The sequence below is a fragment of the Pygocentrus nattereri genome, chromosome 12 (assembly GCF_015220715.1).
Source record: "Pygocentrus nattereri isolate fPygNat1 chromosome 12, fPygNat1.pri, whole genome shotgun sequence".
In the NCBI taxonomy this organism is placed as follows: Eukaryota; Metazoa; Chordata; class Actinopteri; order Characiformes; family Serrasalmidae; genus Pygocentrus; species Pygocentrus nattereri.
This window is the reverse complement of record NC_051222.1, coordinates 29,736,445-29,753,672: the sequence shown is the minus strand read 5'-3', so window position 1 is coordinate 29,753,672 and position 17,228 is coordinate 29,736,445. Positions and strand designations below refer to the sequence as shown.

The window sequence follows — 17,228 nt, the reverse complement described above, 5'->3', positions numbered from 1 at the left end:
GTAAATTCAGATGGAAAAACAAAATATAGCGTGGAGGTCTGCACGATTACACAATAACAAAAAAATCTATTTTTTTTAAATACTAAATCTTGCGCATTTGATATAAACAGTGGTTAAAGTGATTTTGCCACACTTCCTTTGCAGTTTCTTAAATAAGATGTAACGCAGACCAAATACCACTGCTGTTTGCAAAGCTCGCCAAGTGTTCAGCTGTCAGAACCGGCAAAATCAATAATCCATGAAATAATCCAGCATCGTAGTGTATTTTTTTTGGTTCAGATTGCTTGATCCTAACAGGAGTTACAGCAGAATATTCTGGGCTTCTTTTGAGTGAATCTCCCTGTATAAGGCTGTGGGTCTTAGACTGTGACACTGAGACGATGCTCATTTAAGTGTGATAATTGAGAACGGACAATATCAGTCAGTAAAGCATGGTTTAACTAAAAACTACTGAAGTATAACATTAAAATCTTAAAATGTAAGTATAAAATGACACTGACAGATATTATCGGTCCCTGGAAATTCTTCGCCCCTTGAAATCAGCATCATATAAGCCACAATCTGTCTGATCAATCTGTCTGATCTCACTCCTTAGACGTACAGTTACGATTTCAGAGTGGATCGGTGTCTGTAAAGGCTCAGACTCTTGAGGAAACAGTGTTAGAGCACACCTGATGCAGGACAACAGTGGTGTCAGGACTGAGGGGGAGGTCCCTCGTAGGGATGTGGAGGGAACGAGTGGAGCGGAACATCTGTCGGAAAGAGTTACTGGGAATCAGGGAGACCAGGAGATATGCTGCCGCTGTGAGAGAGAGAGAGAGAGAGAGAGAGAGAGAGAGAGAGAGAGAGAGAGAGAGAGAGAGAGAGAGAGAGAGAGAGAGAGTCAGAGAGTCAGAGAGAGAGAGAGAGAGAGAGAGAGAGAGAGTCAGAGAGAGAGAGAGACAGAGAGAGAGAGTCAGAGAGAGAGAGAGAGAGAGAGAGAGAGAGTCAGAGAGAGAGAGAGAGAGAGAGAGAGACAGAGAGAGAGAGTCAGAGAGAGAGAGAGAGAGAGAGTCAGAGAGAGAGAGAGAGAGAGAGTGAGAGTGAGAGTCAGAGAGAGAGAGAGAGAGAGAGAGAGAGAGAGAGAGAGAGAGAGAGAGAGAGTCAGAGAGAGAGAGAGAGAGTCAGAGAGAGAGAGAGAGAGAGAGAGTCAGAGAGAGAGAGAGAGAGTCAGAGAGAGAGAGAGAGAGAGAGAGAGAGAGAGAGAGAGAGAGAGAGAGAGAGAGAGTCAGAGAGAGAGAGAGAGAGAGAGAGAGTCAGAGAGAGAGAGAGAGAGAGAGAGAGAGAGAGAGAGAGAGACAGAGAGAGAGAGAGAGGGAGAACATCATGTATGTGTCTGTCATGTGGCTAGATTGTACATAAGCATGTTCTTATGCACGCCCAATGTACTGTTGTTTGCTATTAGCAATACTCTGTGCTATACTGATTTTGTAAAAAAAACAGTACCACGCAAATGAGCCCTCTAACAAATCAGAGTGTGGACCATCCTGACCATCCTGGCCAATCACAACTCCACACGAGTGTTTCTGTGGGTATTCGGATGCACCAAGTTATTCACGCAATCCAGCGAAATTAAATTATGGCCAAAGAATCGCAAACTTTAAATATGGCATATTATTGACTCACTCATGATTCAATAATTTACTTAGCATAAAGGAATCGTAGTGTGCTGCAGTATAACTGCTATACTACATATATGATATCTGATTATCCTGTTCACCACTTTATTTCACACATGGTTTGCTGTAGAAAAAAAATTAATGAACAACAACAAAAAAAACTATTTTGCATGTTAGTCAAAGGGTTCATTTCTGTTAAAAGTAGATTACGCTGAAGTACATGAAGAGCAGTCTCATAAGCCAGGGTGTGTCGATTATTTATTTATTTTTAAACAAGTCCCTTTCTCCCCTCCTTCCAGTGCCCATGCACACATGCAGAAATGTATGTAGATATGACTGTTTATGTATTTACAGGTGCGGACGCGAGGGTAGTTGTGCGCCAGCAGAAATCTCTCCACCCAGTTCTCCATGTTCTGCAAAACCCAACTGTGAGCCAGTTTATTACGGGGAGTTTGAACAGCCAGCCAGTCCAGACACTGAGACGGGTTATACTCTATGACCTGCAGGAGGGAGGGAGTGGGAAAGAGGGAGAGAGCGAGAGAGAAAGAGAAAAAGAGAGAGAGTGTTTAGGGGGAGACATTGATGAAACACAATAGAAACGGAGAGGGATCTTATCATTCAACTAACTGATTACTACCAAAGGAAAATATATCTACTGTTTTTAAATTTGTTTTACCTCCCAGATCCTCTGCAGTATGTAGGAGGCAAACGAGGGCATTCCAGGTGGACCCGCTGCAAACTCCATCAGCATGGTCAACAGCTTGAAGAAAGGATTTGCTGCCTAACACACAAATAATTAAAAGGGCTTCGTCATTAAAGGCCTTCAACCAAAGTGCCCCAAATGACCTGAACCCACTCTGCTAATCACATCCCCCCCATACAGTTCATATATGGAAATCAAGCAGCAAAAACAGACTGTTTTGAATTCGCTGTATTTGAAATGTCACAAAGACCAACACATTTACATTTACTCGCCTATTCAACCTACAGCAGTTTGACTGCGTTCACACTGACGTTATGAGGAGTGTTTCAGCTTGCACTGCTTTTTGTTTGAAGTGCAACACAGGGTGGCCAATCAGAACAGGGGTGATTTACACACATTAGTCTTAAAGGATAAAAAGAGGTTATAAAAATATCTGCGTATAAAAGGTCATTTAGGACTGTTTTTGGTACATGAAACCACACAAATAGCATAAGTGGACGCAAGAAACAAGAATAAGAGCTTACTTCCAAATCAGTCTGCTGCTGCAGCATCTGACGAAAACCAAGATAAATAAGAGCCGGTTTCAGATCTTTGGGAAGACGTTATCTTAGATCTGACTGGCTCACAGAAATAAAATACTACATGGATTCTTCAAATAATGACTGTGCCCTGTTTGTGGTAGCGGGGAATCTCCTTTTTTTTCTGGAATTAATTTCCTCTCCTTTGGAATTTTGCTGCCCCATCAGCCACAATTAAAAACTCTTCAAATCTACACAACTCAGGAGATTGACATTATTCAAAGGTGGGAAATTTCACAGACAGGCGATGTGTCTTAATAAACTTAACGAAGGTGAACTTTTACCTCAGGTGTGAGCTTGGCTATGGACGTGAAGAGCATGGAGACAATCTGGAGCAAAAAGAGAAAAATACAGTCATCCAGCTGTGGAGATCAGCGTGGGACACATGCGTTATGTCATATTTATGAAGGTGTTTTTGGACAATCGTTTGACTGGAAAGTGCTCAAAAAAATCTGGCAATCCTGCTTCCCCATGTTAAAATGTTGCCTTTCAATCGTTTGGACATATTTGTTTGGACATGTTTGGAACCTTAAAAGCAAATCTGGCAACCCTTTCAAAAACTCGTGGCACTGTTCTACAGGGAGGGGCTCAAATTATCTTGCGGATGAACAAATCCTGCTGTGTGAAATTCACCCCAAAGGTCTGACAGATGTTGGTGTGAGTGCGAGGCGTACATGTTCGGCGAGTCTGTTGTTGTATCTGCAGAGGCTGAAGATGAGGTTGCAGGTCTGTCGGACGTTGATTCCGTCTCTGATGTGCTGAAACAGGAAGGGGAAACCTTTCCCTCCGGTCAGAGCCGCCATGTCACTCTGAGAGAGAGTCAGATGTCTACAGAAGGAGAGAGTGAGAGTAGGAGAGAGAGTAAACTAATCAGGCATCTGAAAACAGTACAAACATTAAATAATAATAATAATAAGAAGAAGAAGAAGAACAACAATAATAAATATTATCACAGGACTGTCAAATCATTATTTTGTGAAGTTAACAGTGATTTACTGAATCTGAGATCAAATGTATTCATTTAAAAAGCGGCATATTTTTTATAACTGTGAGAGGAAAAAAAGGAAACTTCATCAGAATGTATTCAATACTTTTGGTAATTCAATAACATTATTTCAATATGGAAATCAGGAGTTTACAGTTAAGAGAAAAATCAATTAAAAAAAAGAAAAAGCAAAATGTGACCTGAGCAAGATTTGAGCACATTTAATATTTTTTGATATTTAAAACTCAGTAAATAAATATAAATTGTTACACTGTGTGCTAAATCTTGCTGAAAATGCTCATATTTAAGTTTGTTCCCTGTAGATGATGTATAACCTTTTTTTTTAAAAATCCACAACATAATTTGTACAACAGTATATCAGACATTAGTTAATGGCTCCAACTCCTCCATGATGTCACAGTGTCCTGTCACAGTGGGGGCTCTTGAGCGGAACCCGAGCTCCACTTCCCTGATGCTTTTGTTATGTGCCACTCGCTGATTTATCCCTAAAGCTCCTGCTTTGAAGCATCATTTCTATGTTTTGCACTGACGTTAACGTTGACAGCTCTAACGGTTCCCCTGTTTGTGTACAGACCTCTCAGAGCGACTCTGTTCCACCAGCAGAGCGATGAGCGCGATCATTTTCTCCAGCGCAGCTGGTCGGTACTTCTCCTCTGCCAGAGAAAGAATATCCTCCTCTTCATCCTCCTCCTCTCCCTCCTCCTCCGACAGAACCTCCACCTGAGTCTGGGAGAGAAAAGGGGAGAAGTTAGTGCTGCTTCTCCTTCATAAACCCACATTGAGAGCAGAGGCTGTTTCACAAGGCAGTATTCACTGCTTAGAGGCTGAACTTCAGGCTGTTTGATTTAACCCTGGATTTTCTGTCTCCCAACAGAAGACCACGTTTTCCTAGGATACGTCATCATGAGAATGACGGCACACCTAACCTGCTGCAGGGCGGGTTGAATTTGTGATTACAGCTCATAGGCCATGTTCACTTCACAAGCCTCGTTTCTGAAATCCGATTTTTGGCTCAAATCCGATGATGTCTCGTTTCTGAAAAGCAGCAGCTCCACTCATGAGACGTTACACTTTCATGTGTGAGGATTAATCACAGCCTGAGCACCTAAACCTGGACAAACACAGAAAATTCCTAACCCCCATCCTAACACGAGTTATTAATGACCTCGGCTTCATTTGTTTCATTGTCGCTGAAACTGAAAAAGAAATGTGCTTCCTGAGGCAGGAGCCAGGTGACCACTGCAGATTAGAGCACTGCAGCCAGCTTCAGCTGGTGCATATTTTATTTATTTTATTCTAACAAATCAAACTGAGGCAAACACCTCTTTTCCAGGTGAGCCTGGTTAAAACCAAATGCATTCATTTGAAAACACAAACACCGGCCATTAACACATCATCATGTAGACAGTAGGGACAGACAGAGGTTCATCCAGCCACAAAGCAGAGAAGGAATGGAATCTTAGGCTTATTTATGTGGTTTGACAGTGTATGAAAAACTGATATCCATAAAAAAAGTACAGACAAAGTTCAGGCTTCAAGCTGGCTGTTGCTACTGTTTTCAGCTACTGTACACAGACTCAACAGGACAAGCAGCAACACTCACATTCTCAGGGCCCTTAGTGCCCATGTAGAAGTGCACCATGATGGAGATGGCCTGGAGTGACAGCAGAAACTGGCTCTGTAAAGAAAAAACTAACCGTAAATATCATATAAAGATCAAAGGAAAAAAAAATGTGTGTATATATATTCATTAATCACACCCCCACCCACACACCCACCCATCATACTGCCAGGCAGATCTCAAGTGAGGCCCTGAATAGCCAGAATACCAACTGACCTGACAGATTACAATAAAGCAACAGTCTGACCAAAATGCAGATTACAGAAAAAAATTGGGTGACTCAGCAAAGATATGCTTGGTGTCTGAAGTGAGCTTAGTCAGTTTTGTACTGGAGCTATGATGCTGATGTAGCTAACAAGTAATGGAAACATATCCATCAAATTAAATCATTTCAAATAAACTTTGAAATTATCTACAATAAAGGAGACAAATAAGAGCACAAGCCACACCTTTATGCTACTATTTATGCATGTATATACTGTACAAATATGTAAGTATGTGTTATATATATATATATATATATATATATATATATATATATATATATATATATATATATATATATATGTATATATATGTGTGTGTGTGTGTGTGTGTGTGTGTGTGTATTATATATGTATTATTTAAGGAATATATTCTAGTGAAATCATTATGCAGGGTTCAAATGAACAGCCACACACTGTCATTATGCTCTTCAAACACCATCTTGATTATATTCAAGGTCAAAATAAAACACATCTTTCAAAGATGAATCAAATCAGTAGCACCTCCTCTTCTCCCATCTTGGCGAACTCGTAGAGGAAGGCGAAGTATTCGGTCAGGTGTTTACTGTGCGGTTTCACTCCGTGTTCCATGATGGACAGCAGCGTTTTAACGAACCGCGTCACACACGAGCGGCTGCCGATGTCCTCCACCGGGGCGTCCATGTCATCGGATCTAGAGTTAGGGCAGGGCAGGAGATCAGCTCAATTACAGCAGATACTTTTCACTTTTGAAACAGATACATACATGCAAGATTTAAAGATCTGAAAACTATGGCCACACTGGAGGCGTCAAAGATGAGCAGCTTTTGTCATGACTAAACCACGTCGTTATTTTTCTGTGTCATCAGCACGGCAGCTTTAGTTTCATTATGTAAAGGCTTTATGATGAAAGGACCAACAGAAAAGCTCCAAAATCAAAAAAATTTACTTGCACTGCGGGTAAAGAACATTTTTGCCTTGTCCTATAAATTTACCATTTTGGAGATGGTTTTGTTTAGACAATTTTATCAACTTATTAAACCTTGATAAAAACTCTCCTGTCGTACTTTTTCATCCAATGTCAGTTCTATAATTTTGGTTTATAGAACCAAATATATATATATATATATTATATATATTTGGCACTGCAAGTTTTTATAAAATCCATACAATTTTTGTGATTCTTAGACTTTGGACCCCCTAAACTCGCTACGGCCACCCCATTTATGAAGCAGTCACCACTGCCCAGCCTAGAATCCTGCACAAACGCAGCGCAGCTGTAGCACAGATGATCTCTCTTACCCGTCCTCCATCCCAGGCTGCAGGTAGAGATGAGCGTGAACTGGCCTCAGTCTCTGAATCACATGAATGCACAACCTCTGGAACATCTGCAAGGCAGAGAACAGAGACGTCGGAGAGGGAGTCGGTGGTTAAAGAGAAATGCAATGAGCTTCGGTTTGGGCCAGCTGATGAATAATCAGTGTGAGTTGCTCAGAGTTGAGCAAGTGTGCAGAATCTTTTTACCTGTCGTACGATCTGGTTGGGGCACTTGATCAAAATCTGCATTGGCCACCAGTTATCATCTGCCATCCGGTCCAAAAACCACTACAGAACACACACAGAGCAAACATGAAACATTCTATTCATGTCATTTAGCCACATTTTGGTGGCCAAATATGGCAATGAGCCATTAAACTTATGAGAAAAGATAAAAATACTGAAAAAAACAATTCAATTTTTAAATAAATAAATAAATGGCACAACAATGAGAAAGTGTGTCTGTTCATCCTTTTATTTTTCACCTCACACGCTGCTTGGCTGTTGTTAAACTGTTTGGTGAGTAGCTCAATCCACTGCAGCATCGTGGGCTGTAAACAAAACCAAAATATTAAAAAGTGAACATTCCTGCACTGCCCAAATGCTTTATTTAGATTTGATAGTACAGCTGTTTGAGTGGATAAAAAGGTCAGCAAGCCCTAAAATACTAGTAATGAATGAAACACAACACGGAAAAGCCAGCAAAAACCGATTTACAGCAGGACTGGGAGAGAGCAGTGCTGAGAAATCTGATTAGGTCCTACAAGTTTCTTATTAAAAGTAGGCCATCGTCATTACTTCGAGTACTTCAGTGATTAGCTGATGACAATACACTTTAAATTCTCTCTCATGTCTTACGTTTATAGTGGGAAAGGATGCAGACAATCTAAAAAGGAATTTGCTTAAATGTAGTGGTTAATAGCAATTCACATCAAATTCATTGACAGCTGTATGTAAAAGCTTCAACACCAAAATACATGTTTCTATTGATTTCTATTTATATACAGGGAGATTCACTTGAAAGAGGCCCCAAATAAGCTCACAAATTCCCACAAAGGTCACAAATTCTCACCTTCTCTTTTGAGTGAATGAAGGTTTCCAGGACGAATGATGTGCTAAGCTGTAATAGAGAATAAAGTGAAGGCTGCTTGTATTCTTTAAAAAAAAACATAAGGCATCATTAAAAGCACCTCAATGTAAATGAATTTTGAGAGCTGATATGATAATATGCGTATAATTATTACCTTGGCAGTCATAAGTGAAATGGCTTTGGGGTCAGGTAAAGTGCTGGGGATACTGCTACACAGCTGCCACATAAAACTACAGAGAGAGAGAGAGATAAAGAGAGAGCAACAGAGAGATAAAGAGAGAGAGCGCGAGAGAGAGAGAGCGAGAGAGAGATAGAGAGAGAGAGAGACAGCGAGACAGAGAGTGAGAGAGAGCGAGAGAGAGAGAGCGAGAGAGCAAAAGAAAACGAGAGAGGGCGAGAGCGAGAGAGGGCGAGAGAGTGCGAGAGAGAGATAAAGAGAGAGAGCGAGAGAGAGTGAGAGCGAGAGAGAGCGAGAGAGCGAGAGAGGGCGAGAGCGAGAGAGGGCGAGAGAGCGAGAGAGAGAACGAGAGAGGGCGAGAGCGAGAGAGTGCGAGAGAGAGCGAGAGAGAACGAGAGAGGGCGAGAGAGAGCGAGAGAGAGAGCGAGAGAGAGAGCGAGAGAACGAGAGAGGGCGAGAGCGAGAGAGAGAGAGCAACAGAGAGAGCGAGCGAGAGAGCGAGAGAGAGCGAGAGAGAGCGAGAGAGCGAGCGAGAGAGAGCGAGAGAGCGAGAGAGAGCGAGAGAGAGCGAGAGCGAGAGCGAGAGAGAGCGAGAGAGAGCGAGAGCGAGAGAGAGCGAGAGAGAGCGAGAGAGAGAACACCTTACTGGAGACGCCCAGAGTTCAGCCACAGTATTAAGTTGTCTTCTAAGGCTACACAGCCTGTGTTGCGCTGTTGTGCTTAGAGGACGCTTGAGTGCACAACTCACCCAAAGTAGGTATGCTCAAAAATGTTCTTGTCCTGGAGAAACTGCATATTGTCATGCCAGATCCACTGTAGGAGCGAGAGAAAGGAGGAAGCAGAAACAAAGTGAGAGAATGAATGAGGCCACAAACATTTTTCTTAGACACAGTTAGAGATTCAGTTAAGAATTGGCAGCATAGCAAAAATGATGACATCAAGACACTTTCAAGTACTTTCATTATATCATTATAAACAACACACGTCAGACAAAACGCACCAGCAAAACAGCAGTGCAACATTCAAACAAGGCTTTAATTCTTTAATTCAGTGTTCACCAAAAGAAATGAGAGCAAAATTAAACAACGGGTGAAAATAAATGAATAAAGCTGTCATCATACAGGACTGATATCCAATCAGCTACGTGTTACTGTAGTTTCTTGTTTACAGATTAGCCGATATCTGTCTTTATGACTCACGCAGTTGTCCGCTGTTGTCCTAGAAGTACTGCTGATTCCCTTATCACCACTGTCACCACTGTAACAGTAACGTTACAGGACCAGCATCTTTGCAATTGTTTATGTTTTTTTCCCCTCAAGTAATTCTGTCCATTTCTATTGGTCCGTTCATCAATGCAATGGGCAACTAGAGTTTCCCTTTTTTTTTTTTTTTTTTATTGTTCCCAAATTTCCTTTGGGACCAATAAAGTATCTGTTTATCTGGAAAAACTGGAAAATTAAATGTAAATGCAAAAAACAGCAAACTGGATATTCTGGACATGTACAGGAAAACTACCACTAGAAAGATGCAACCCCCTCTTATTATTGCTCCTGCTAAAAGAGCTTACCCTAAATTTGAATATTCAGTCTTACACTTCATTCATTTCACATCATTAGGATGTACAAGAACGTGTTTACAAGGGTGTTGTGGAAAGAGTCTAATGAAACTAGCAAATCAACAGAACATGTTCCCACTATTTCCCAACATCGGTCTTCACCTAAAACAGAGGAGCTGAACAGCCACTGTGCAGGCGTTCCTGACCATATAAAACCCAAACTTCTACAAAAACGCTCAATTAGAAACATTAACACAAACTAGTGACCATCACACCACACGCAGGCTAGAACGGCACTTCTATTCAAGTAATAATATCAACATGGTAACGTTTACAAGGCTGTATGCAGCCATCGGTCGAATTTCGTTACTGGTTACAAATTATGTCCGGAACACTGTCCTTAAATACAGCTACTGCGTTCCACTGGAATACTTCACTTGACAGGACTGTAGAAAAAGAATTCTTGCATTTTTGCACATTTTGTTTCCACAACAATGTTAGTTACTAGACCCACTGTATCTACCAAATCCTGTATACTATATAGTGCTCATCTAGTTGCTACCTCAGTAGCCACATTTACATGCAGCCTAATAATCCATTAATAATCCGACGAATAGCTCAATCGGAAAAGAATACGTTCTTGTAAACACCTCCATCGGAGCAGACTAGTCCGATTGAGGCCATTCAGAATACAATTTGTATCCGACTGAACGTGGTGAGTAAACCTCTAAACAATCTGTTGAATAGACGAATAATATCCGTGTAAACGCCTGAATCCGATTACACTCCAATCGGAAAGTTAAAGTACATGTTCTGCGCATGTGCGGCGCGTCATAGTGAAAGTTTATACTGTTCAACACGGCGGAGCAGAAGCTGGTCTGCAGAGGAGACGAGGTTCATGCTCTGATCTTTAAAAGACGGCGGTGGGACGGACGTCCAGCTTCTGTGTCTCAGAGCACGACGTCTTCCTCTCGGCCTTCTTTAATAAGGACATGTGAAGGACGTGTTTCTGAGTCTGACGTCAGTTTAAAGTCATTAAAAACACCAGCACTGCTCACTGCTGCTCGTCTCACTCTGACCGGACTCACGTGATGCTCGCTGTCATGGTAACGTTTACTCTCAGTGGTTCTCCAGGCATGCGCGTCATTTTGGATCAGGTTTCTTTAGTGCGAATATAAACGAAGATTTATCAGATTGTTGAGTAGAGTGAGCAAATAAACACCTCAGTCTGAATCTGTAATCAGAATGTATTCAACTGGATTGGCAAAAACCTTTGCGTGTCAACAGAGCCAGTGACTGCTATGTTCATATACGCTCATAGCACTGTCGCCTCACAGCGAGGAGGGCCTGGGTTCGATTCCCCGGCCGGGTGACCGGGGTCCTCTCTGTGTGGAGTTTGCATGTTCTCCCCGTGTCTGCGTGGGTTTCCTCCGGGTTCTCCAGTTTCCTCCCACAGTCCAAAGACATGCAGTCAGGCCAATTGGACATGTTACATTGCCCCTGGGTGTGAGTGACTCTCTGTGTCTGTCTGTCTGCCCTGCGATTGACTGGCGACCTGTCCAGGGTGTATCCTGCCTTTCGCCCGAAGACTGCTGGGATAGGCTCCAGCACCCCCCCGCGACCCTGACGGAGAAGCGGCTTAGAAAATGGATGGACGGATGTTTCATGCTCCTTTGCACAGCTCCACATGCTCTCAGTACCGTGTACTACCTGTGTTCTGTTTAGTATTTATTGTAAGTCTTTTGTATTTATTTATTGTCCTGCATTGCCTGCACTCGTGTTCCTGTGTTAGTCCTGGAGGAACGTTTTGTTTCACACGCGTCTGAAATGACTATAACTATAATACGACCAGGCTTGGCTTGATTTGACCTGATTAAACCAAACTCTTATGACATTTTTCAACATTATTTTGGCCACCCCTTCTCTGATTTAAGAAGTGGCTCAGACAGACAGGTGTGTGTACCTCCAGCAGGTCAGGAGAAACATCAAAACTGAAGTCCTTCCCATTCTCCTCCTCTGGCTCCACCCTCTTATAGAATAACATATAGGCACTGTGGGTCTGGGAGAACGAGAGAGAGTGCAGGAGTTACTAATGACTTAACATTAAAACGAATATACAGTGTCACAGATGCAAAGCACCAAACGTGATCATATCCCCCCCTGTGGAGAATATTCCGCCTGCTCATCATAAAGCAGCAAAAGTTACTGAAGTGCTAATAGTGCTCCTTGAGGAGAAGATATATAGGCTGCTAAACGTGAAGCAGCAAAAGATACTTCAGCGTTTGTTGTGGAGAAAATTCAGAGATACATTTATATTTGCAAAATTATAGTACCAAGGATCAGAACAAGGTGAAATGATAAAGTAAAGGTATGATAGGAAAAATGTTCTTAGTATCCAAGAGAGTCCTGCTGGATTCCCCAACCAAACAGCAGTGGATATTAAAGGTTTGGGAGACCCATCTATGATATGGAAAAGAATGGCAGGAAAAGTTTTCTATTTGTGAGCCAAGTAGCAGAGACTTACCTTTTCAAAGGAGAAGTCCATGAACTTGTCAGTGACGGAGTCATAGGTTTTTGTCTACAATGAGTAAAGTAAAATTAAAAGAAAAAAAAAAAAAGTTATATAGATCTTTCACCATCAATACATCAAAGAACTTGGTATCAACAAAATCTCGAAGAGTAATTATCATTTCTAGTGTTGGAAAGTCAAAGCACTGCACAGTTTGCCGTTTCTTTGCTTGAACAAAGCTAAAATCAACACAAAGAGTCATGAGAAACATTAAGCTGTTTAGCGTTGAGGCATGTAACAGATGTTTATTTCTAGAAGAAGCAGAAAGTAAAACTGTACCGTCATTTCTCCTCCAAAACATTCTGATGCAAGCTGGGCTGAGTCAAAAGGCTTCACCTCTGCATCATTAAACAGATACCTGGGACAGGAAACGGGAAGTCACCGTGATACACCCCAAAGAAAGTTACGACTTTTAATGTTACACTGAATATAAGAGAAATACAGCCGTGTAGTGATGCAGGAAAACATCAGAAAAACAAGGACATAAAGTCACCGATGTGCAGCACCAGCATGTAGTAATACATCAGCTTTTTTTGGTTTGTTTTTTCGCCAGTGGACATCATCATATGTTACCATAACCCAGCTGACTTACTTAGGCTGGGGAAGAATGTGAGAAAGTGAATCTCCTCCCAAGCCAAATTCATTCTTGCAATGCCAGACGATGTTTTTTAAAAAATGTTTAAAAAGTGTTTTATTAATAAATGATTAACTGGACATTTATTGACAAAAATAGAAATATATTTATCCAACAATGAAAAGTATGTTTTTAACATTTGCTGCTGTAGAGTTGAAGAAAAGACTACTCTGTCCTGTCTCTGCGGTGTATAGAAGTCATACAGGCAGCCTTAAGGTCAGAGAAAAATTTGGGCATCAGCAATGCTGCTGTGTCTGATGCACATGCATCCCTGTAATGCACACCAACACGTCACTACTACATCAGTCCCGAGAATGATCCACCACCCAAATAATACCTGTTCTGTCTTGACTATTGTAGAACAGAGTAAAAGGGGGCTAACAAAGTATGCAGAGAAGCAGAAGGACTACAGTCTGTAACTCTAGAAGTACAGATCAACTTTTTTGTGGTTTTCTGCACCAAAAACAGTCATACTTTAGCCTCTCTATGTCTCTTAGAAATAAACAAGTAGTTTTCCTTATGGTCCCTTTAAATATTATTAACTAACAACTATATGTAAATGACCTCTGCTCTGATTCGCTGTCCTGTATTGAGCTGTCCAGCCCAGGCTGAACCGTGGAACTGTTAAATTCAGCCTAAGGTCCTCAGAGTCCTTTCTTTTGGATGAATCCTTTGGAAGGCTGCAACCATGCACTTGCTTTCTGACAGTCAGGAACAGCACAACGTTTAATCACTTTCCCACATCTTCCACTTCAATAACTCAAGAGTGTTTAGAGTAACAACACTCCACATCAATTCAATGTCAATGGGCGGAGCCCAAACTATTCTAGGCTGAATTGGTGGCCATACGGAAAAGGAGTCATAACCACAATGAAATCAACACAGGCTGTTTTTGCAGGTAAGTTTCCACATAAGGACTGTATGAATTCTGGTCCTTTAACAATGCTTACATAGTATATCAAAGTTAGTTATTAAAATTGAAATAAAATGAATAGATTTTTCCATCATTTCCTCCAACCCCACCCTCTTCCTCACCATTTGTTGTTGCGGTATGCGTGGGGGTTGATGATGTCTCTGATGAAGCTGTAGTAATGGCCACCGTCCGCTGTGCCTGTGTGCACCGTCACTCCAATCAGGTCATACTCGTAACTCTCCGCTGCTTTACCCTCACCGCTATCACGGAAACCTGACAGAACACAACACGGAGCTAATCAAGAGAAACCAAAAACGCAGAGTTCGGAGTTGCCCTGCCTCAGCTCGTATTATTTCAGATGGAGTTTCTAACGTTTTGAGTTGAGACAACCGAGTTAATATTGCATGATCTTGTTAGAACAACACAAGTTTGAGTCCAGATTTCTCCTTCATTCCCCACTTCATACCCCAGTCGTGCTCTAAACGGATTTTTAAAATCAGCAGATCATGTGAGTTATTCCCTGGGAATAAAGGATGGAATACTACAAGTGGAATATTACAAGTCAGTATCTGAAAAGCCTACATAAAATATTCAATCCACAATACAATGTAGTTATTTTTCTATAAGCCAGATCACTCCTGATCTCTAGGTAGACCTCCGCAGAACTCTGGACCTTCATCGCTGATGCAGGCTGTATAAAAGTTTACCATCTATAATTCCATGAAATCAACAACAAAAAAGATTAATAAAACGTTCCAGCTGAAATTTACCAGCCTACTTCAGCACAAACTAAAACTATTATACAGGGTAACATGGGGGGAGAAATCATTCCATTTTAGGACGTCCCACCTCCTGTTATTGCCTCCCGATCTGACTGATCTAGCTGACCCAAGGTTTTGGACATTAGTGATAAAATGGTGGGGCCAAAGGAACATCCCCGTTCCATGCATGCTCTGATTTATTCTGATATTTAATCTGGATGATTGTACAAGGTGATTCAAAAAGTACATCACAGAACACTGCAGTAAACTGTAAATGGTTTAATTGAGTATAAAGTTTATTATGTAATTTTACAAGTGCTCAATGTGAATCTGCTCCAGCTGTACGGACAACATCAACGCCATAGTCAAACTCATCCCATATGGGATTGAGCATGTTGGGTGTCGCTGCACTCACGGCTCTTTCAGTGCGTTTGCGGAGATCATCCAGTTTTGTGGAACCAACGATGAACGCTCAGAGCTGCTGGAGCTTCACAGCCGACGAAAATCACACTGCTTTGTCGCTCTGGGGTCACATCTCCTCAGACTGAGGGGAGCCACCTTCCGGTGACAGTCAGAAACTATGACCCCCTCTTTCAATCGGTATTGTAAGAATACGGTGCTTTGAAATCAGATAAATCTTTCTGAATCACCCTGTATTCCTGGGATTTATTACCCCAAAAATCTCCGGATCAGTCATTTGAGAATAGTGACTTGTGCAATGACATAAAGGTAAAAAAAAAAAGTAATATTTGATTATGAAGGAGTTGTGGAGAGAGTGTAACAAATAATGGATAAAAATTTTAAAACTTTAGTTTTTTACTTTTTTTATGTCCATGCCTGAAAGAGTCAGAACAACGAATGTTAGGATATGAAACAGAAGCATTACCCTCCTTCCGGTCTCCCTTGGCCATGAGGAAGTCCTCAGTGTAGGGCGTCATGTCGAGACGCAGAGGGAAGGAGAAGTGCGTGTTGACCTTCTCTTTCATCATCGTCACCATGTTGAAGGTGTATCGCATGGTGTTGAAGCTCAGGATCCGCGGAAGCTTCTTAAAACACGCCCTGCCAATGATTAAACATTCACACACACTTTAATTATAGAACATATTGGAATGGACTAGAACAACCTGAATGAGGCCTTCAAGCACAGATAAATATAAACCACCATGTGCTGTTAGTAAAAATAGTATTGATGAAAAATTTAAATATACATATAAAAAAACACAAACATACAGTACTATGTGAGTTTCAAGCACCTAGGAAAATTGGATTTAATAAGCTATTTAATTGGACAGCACCTAACCCCCAACTGCTCCACGTCCGCTGCAGGCAAGTGTGCCCCCTAGTGTGCGTGTTCGTGTGTGTGTGTGTGTGTGTTCACAGGTGTGTATGTGGTGTTTCACTGCACAGATGTGTTAGATTACAGAGGTGAAATTTCCCCACTGTGGGACTAATAAGGGTCACTTGATCTTAGGCCCAGTCCCATTTCACCCCTTGCCCCTAACACTTAGCCCTACCCCTCTGTTTTGCGTGTTCACGTCTAGGGGTGGGGTTATCCTGACTGTTGTTGAGATGGAGGGGTAGGGTGAAGTGTTGGGGCTACTCGGCCCTTCAAACGGAGATTTTTCAGAGGCACAACAAACTGAGGATTGAGAGAAAATTCCCAGAATGCTATGCGAATCATCAGCAAGATGGCTGCACAAGCGACCAAAGAGACACATAAAAGTGAGTATTCCTCTGTTTAAAAGCCGCTTTACTGTAAGAACCATTGCAGTGTTTTATGGCCATTTCCTTCACAACATGCATACAAATCACTAGTAATGCGCTGATGTCTCGGTCGCTACCTGCCGAATTTTCCCGTTCCACCTTAAATGGTGCAGCAGTTATGTTCTGGTACCTGAGGTTGCTGCACCATTTAAGGTGGAACGGGAAAATTCGATCATGAAGCTGGCGATTAGAAAGCTAAGTTCAGCTTCACATCACCGAAGAATCCTTGGTGGTGATAATAAATAACTGCCCCCCTCTTTGAAGGCGGATGATGCCCTAAATGTATTTAAGCAGTGAGGAGCTGAACTTTCCCCCTCCTCTGCGGTCACTGCAGGCCGGCAGGGTCGCCTACAGAGCAGCGCTAGTAGCTGTAAATGAAGTGATGTCGTTTTTTTTTTGTTCTCTTTTTTATTCTGTGACTCGTTTGATTGATTGATGCGTAAAACTGAAGTTGTGAATGAATCGGAGCGCCGGTGCTTTTCAGTCTCCTCCGGATAAACGGCAAATCTCAGTGCGATGTACCATTATTACTATAGTCTGGAGACAAAGCAGGAAAACACGTCCTGATTGTTTTTTCAGGCTATTTCTAATGTTTCACCTGCCCTGTGATGTGACACACGTGAGATCACCACAGCTGGA

General features: G+C 41.8%; 1 protein-coding gene across 2 annotated transcripts in view; it reads right to left on the bottom strand.

Moving 5' to 3' along the window:
- usp34 (ubiquitin specific peptidase 34) overlaps positions 1-17,228 on the bottom strand; it is a 121,977-nt gene that overhangs the window by 17,121 nt on the left and 87,628 nt on the right. Inside the window, exons 47-66 of one of the 2 annotated variants that reach the window (XM_037543733.1) lie at positions 15,712-15,884; positions 14,187-14,337; positions 12,797-12,875; positions 12,473-12,526; positions 11,912-12,007; positions 9,142-9,206; positions 8,370-8,445; positions 8,198-8,245; positions 7,611-7,676; positions 7,333-7,413; positions 7,111-7,196; positions 6,334-6,502; positions 5,549-5,623; positions 4,520-4,671; positions 3,614-3,767; positions 3,224-3,268; positions 2,886-2,912; positions 2,335-2,439; positions 2,011-2,158; positions 672-802 (exon numbers count right to left, since the gene is read on the bottom strand). In XM_037543733.1, the coding sequence (XP_037399630.1) occupies positions 672-802; positions 2,011-2,158; positions 2,335-2,439; positions 2,886-2,912; positions 3,224-3,268; positions 3,614-3,767; positions 4,520-4,671; positions 5,549-5,623; positions 6,334-6,502; positions 7,111-7,196; positions 7,333-7,413; positions 7,611-7,676; positions 8,198-8,245; positions 8,370-8,445; positions 9,142-9,206; positions 11,912-12,007; positions 12,473-12,526; positions 12,797-12,875; positions 14,187-14,337; positions 15,712-15,884 (1,981 nt within the window). The remainder of the gene's footprint in view (positions 1-671; positions 803-2,010; positions 2,159-2,334; positions 2,440-2,885; positions 2,913-3,223; positions 3,269-3,613; positions 3,768-4,519; positions 4,672-5,548; positions 5,624-6,333; positions 6,503-7,110; positions 7,197-7,332; positions 7,414-7,610; positions 7,677-8,197; positions 8,246-8,369; positions 8,446-9,141; positions 9,207-11,911; positions 12,008-12,472; positions 12,527-12,796; positions 12,876-14,186; positions 14,338-15,711; positions 15,885-17,228) is intronic. The other variant, XM_037543734.1, reaches the window with a different exon arrangement.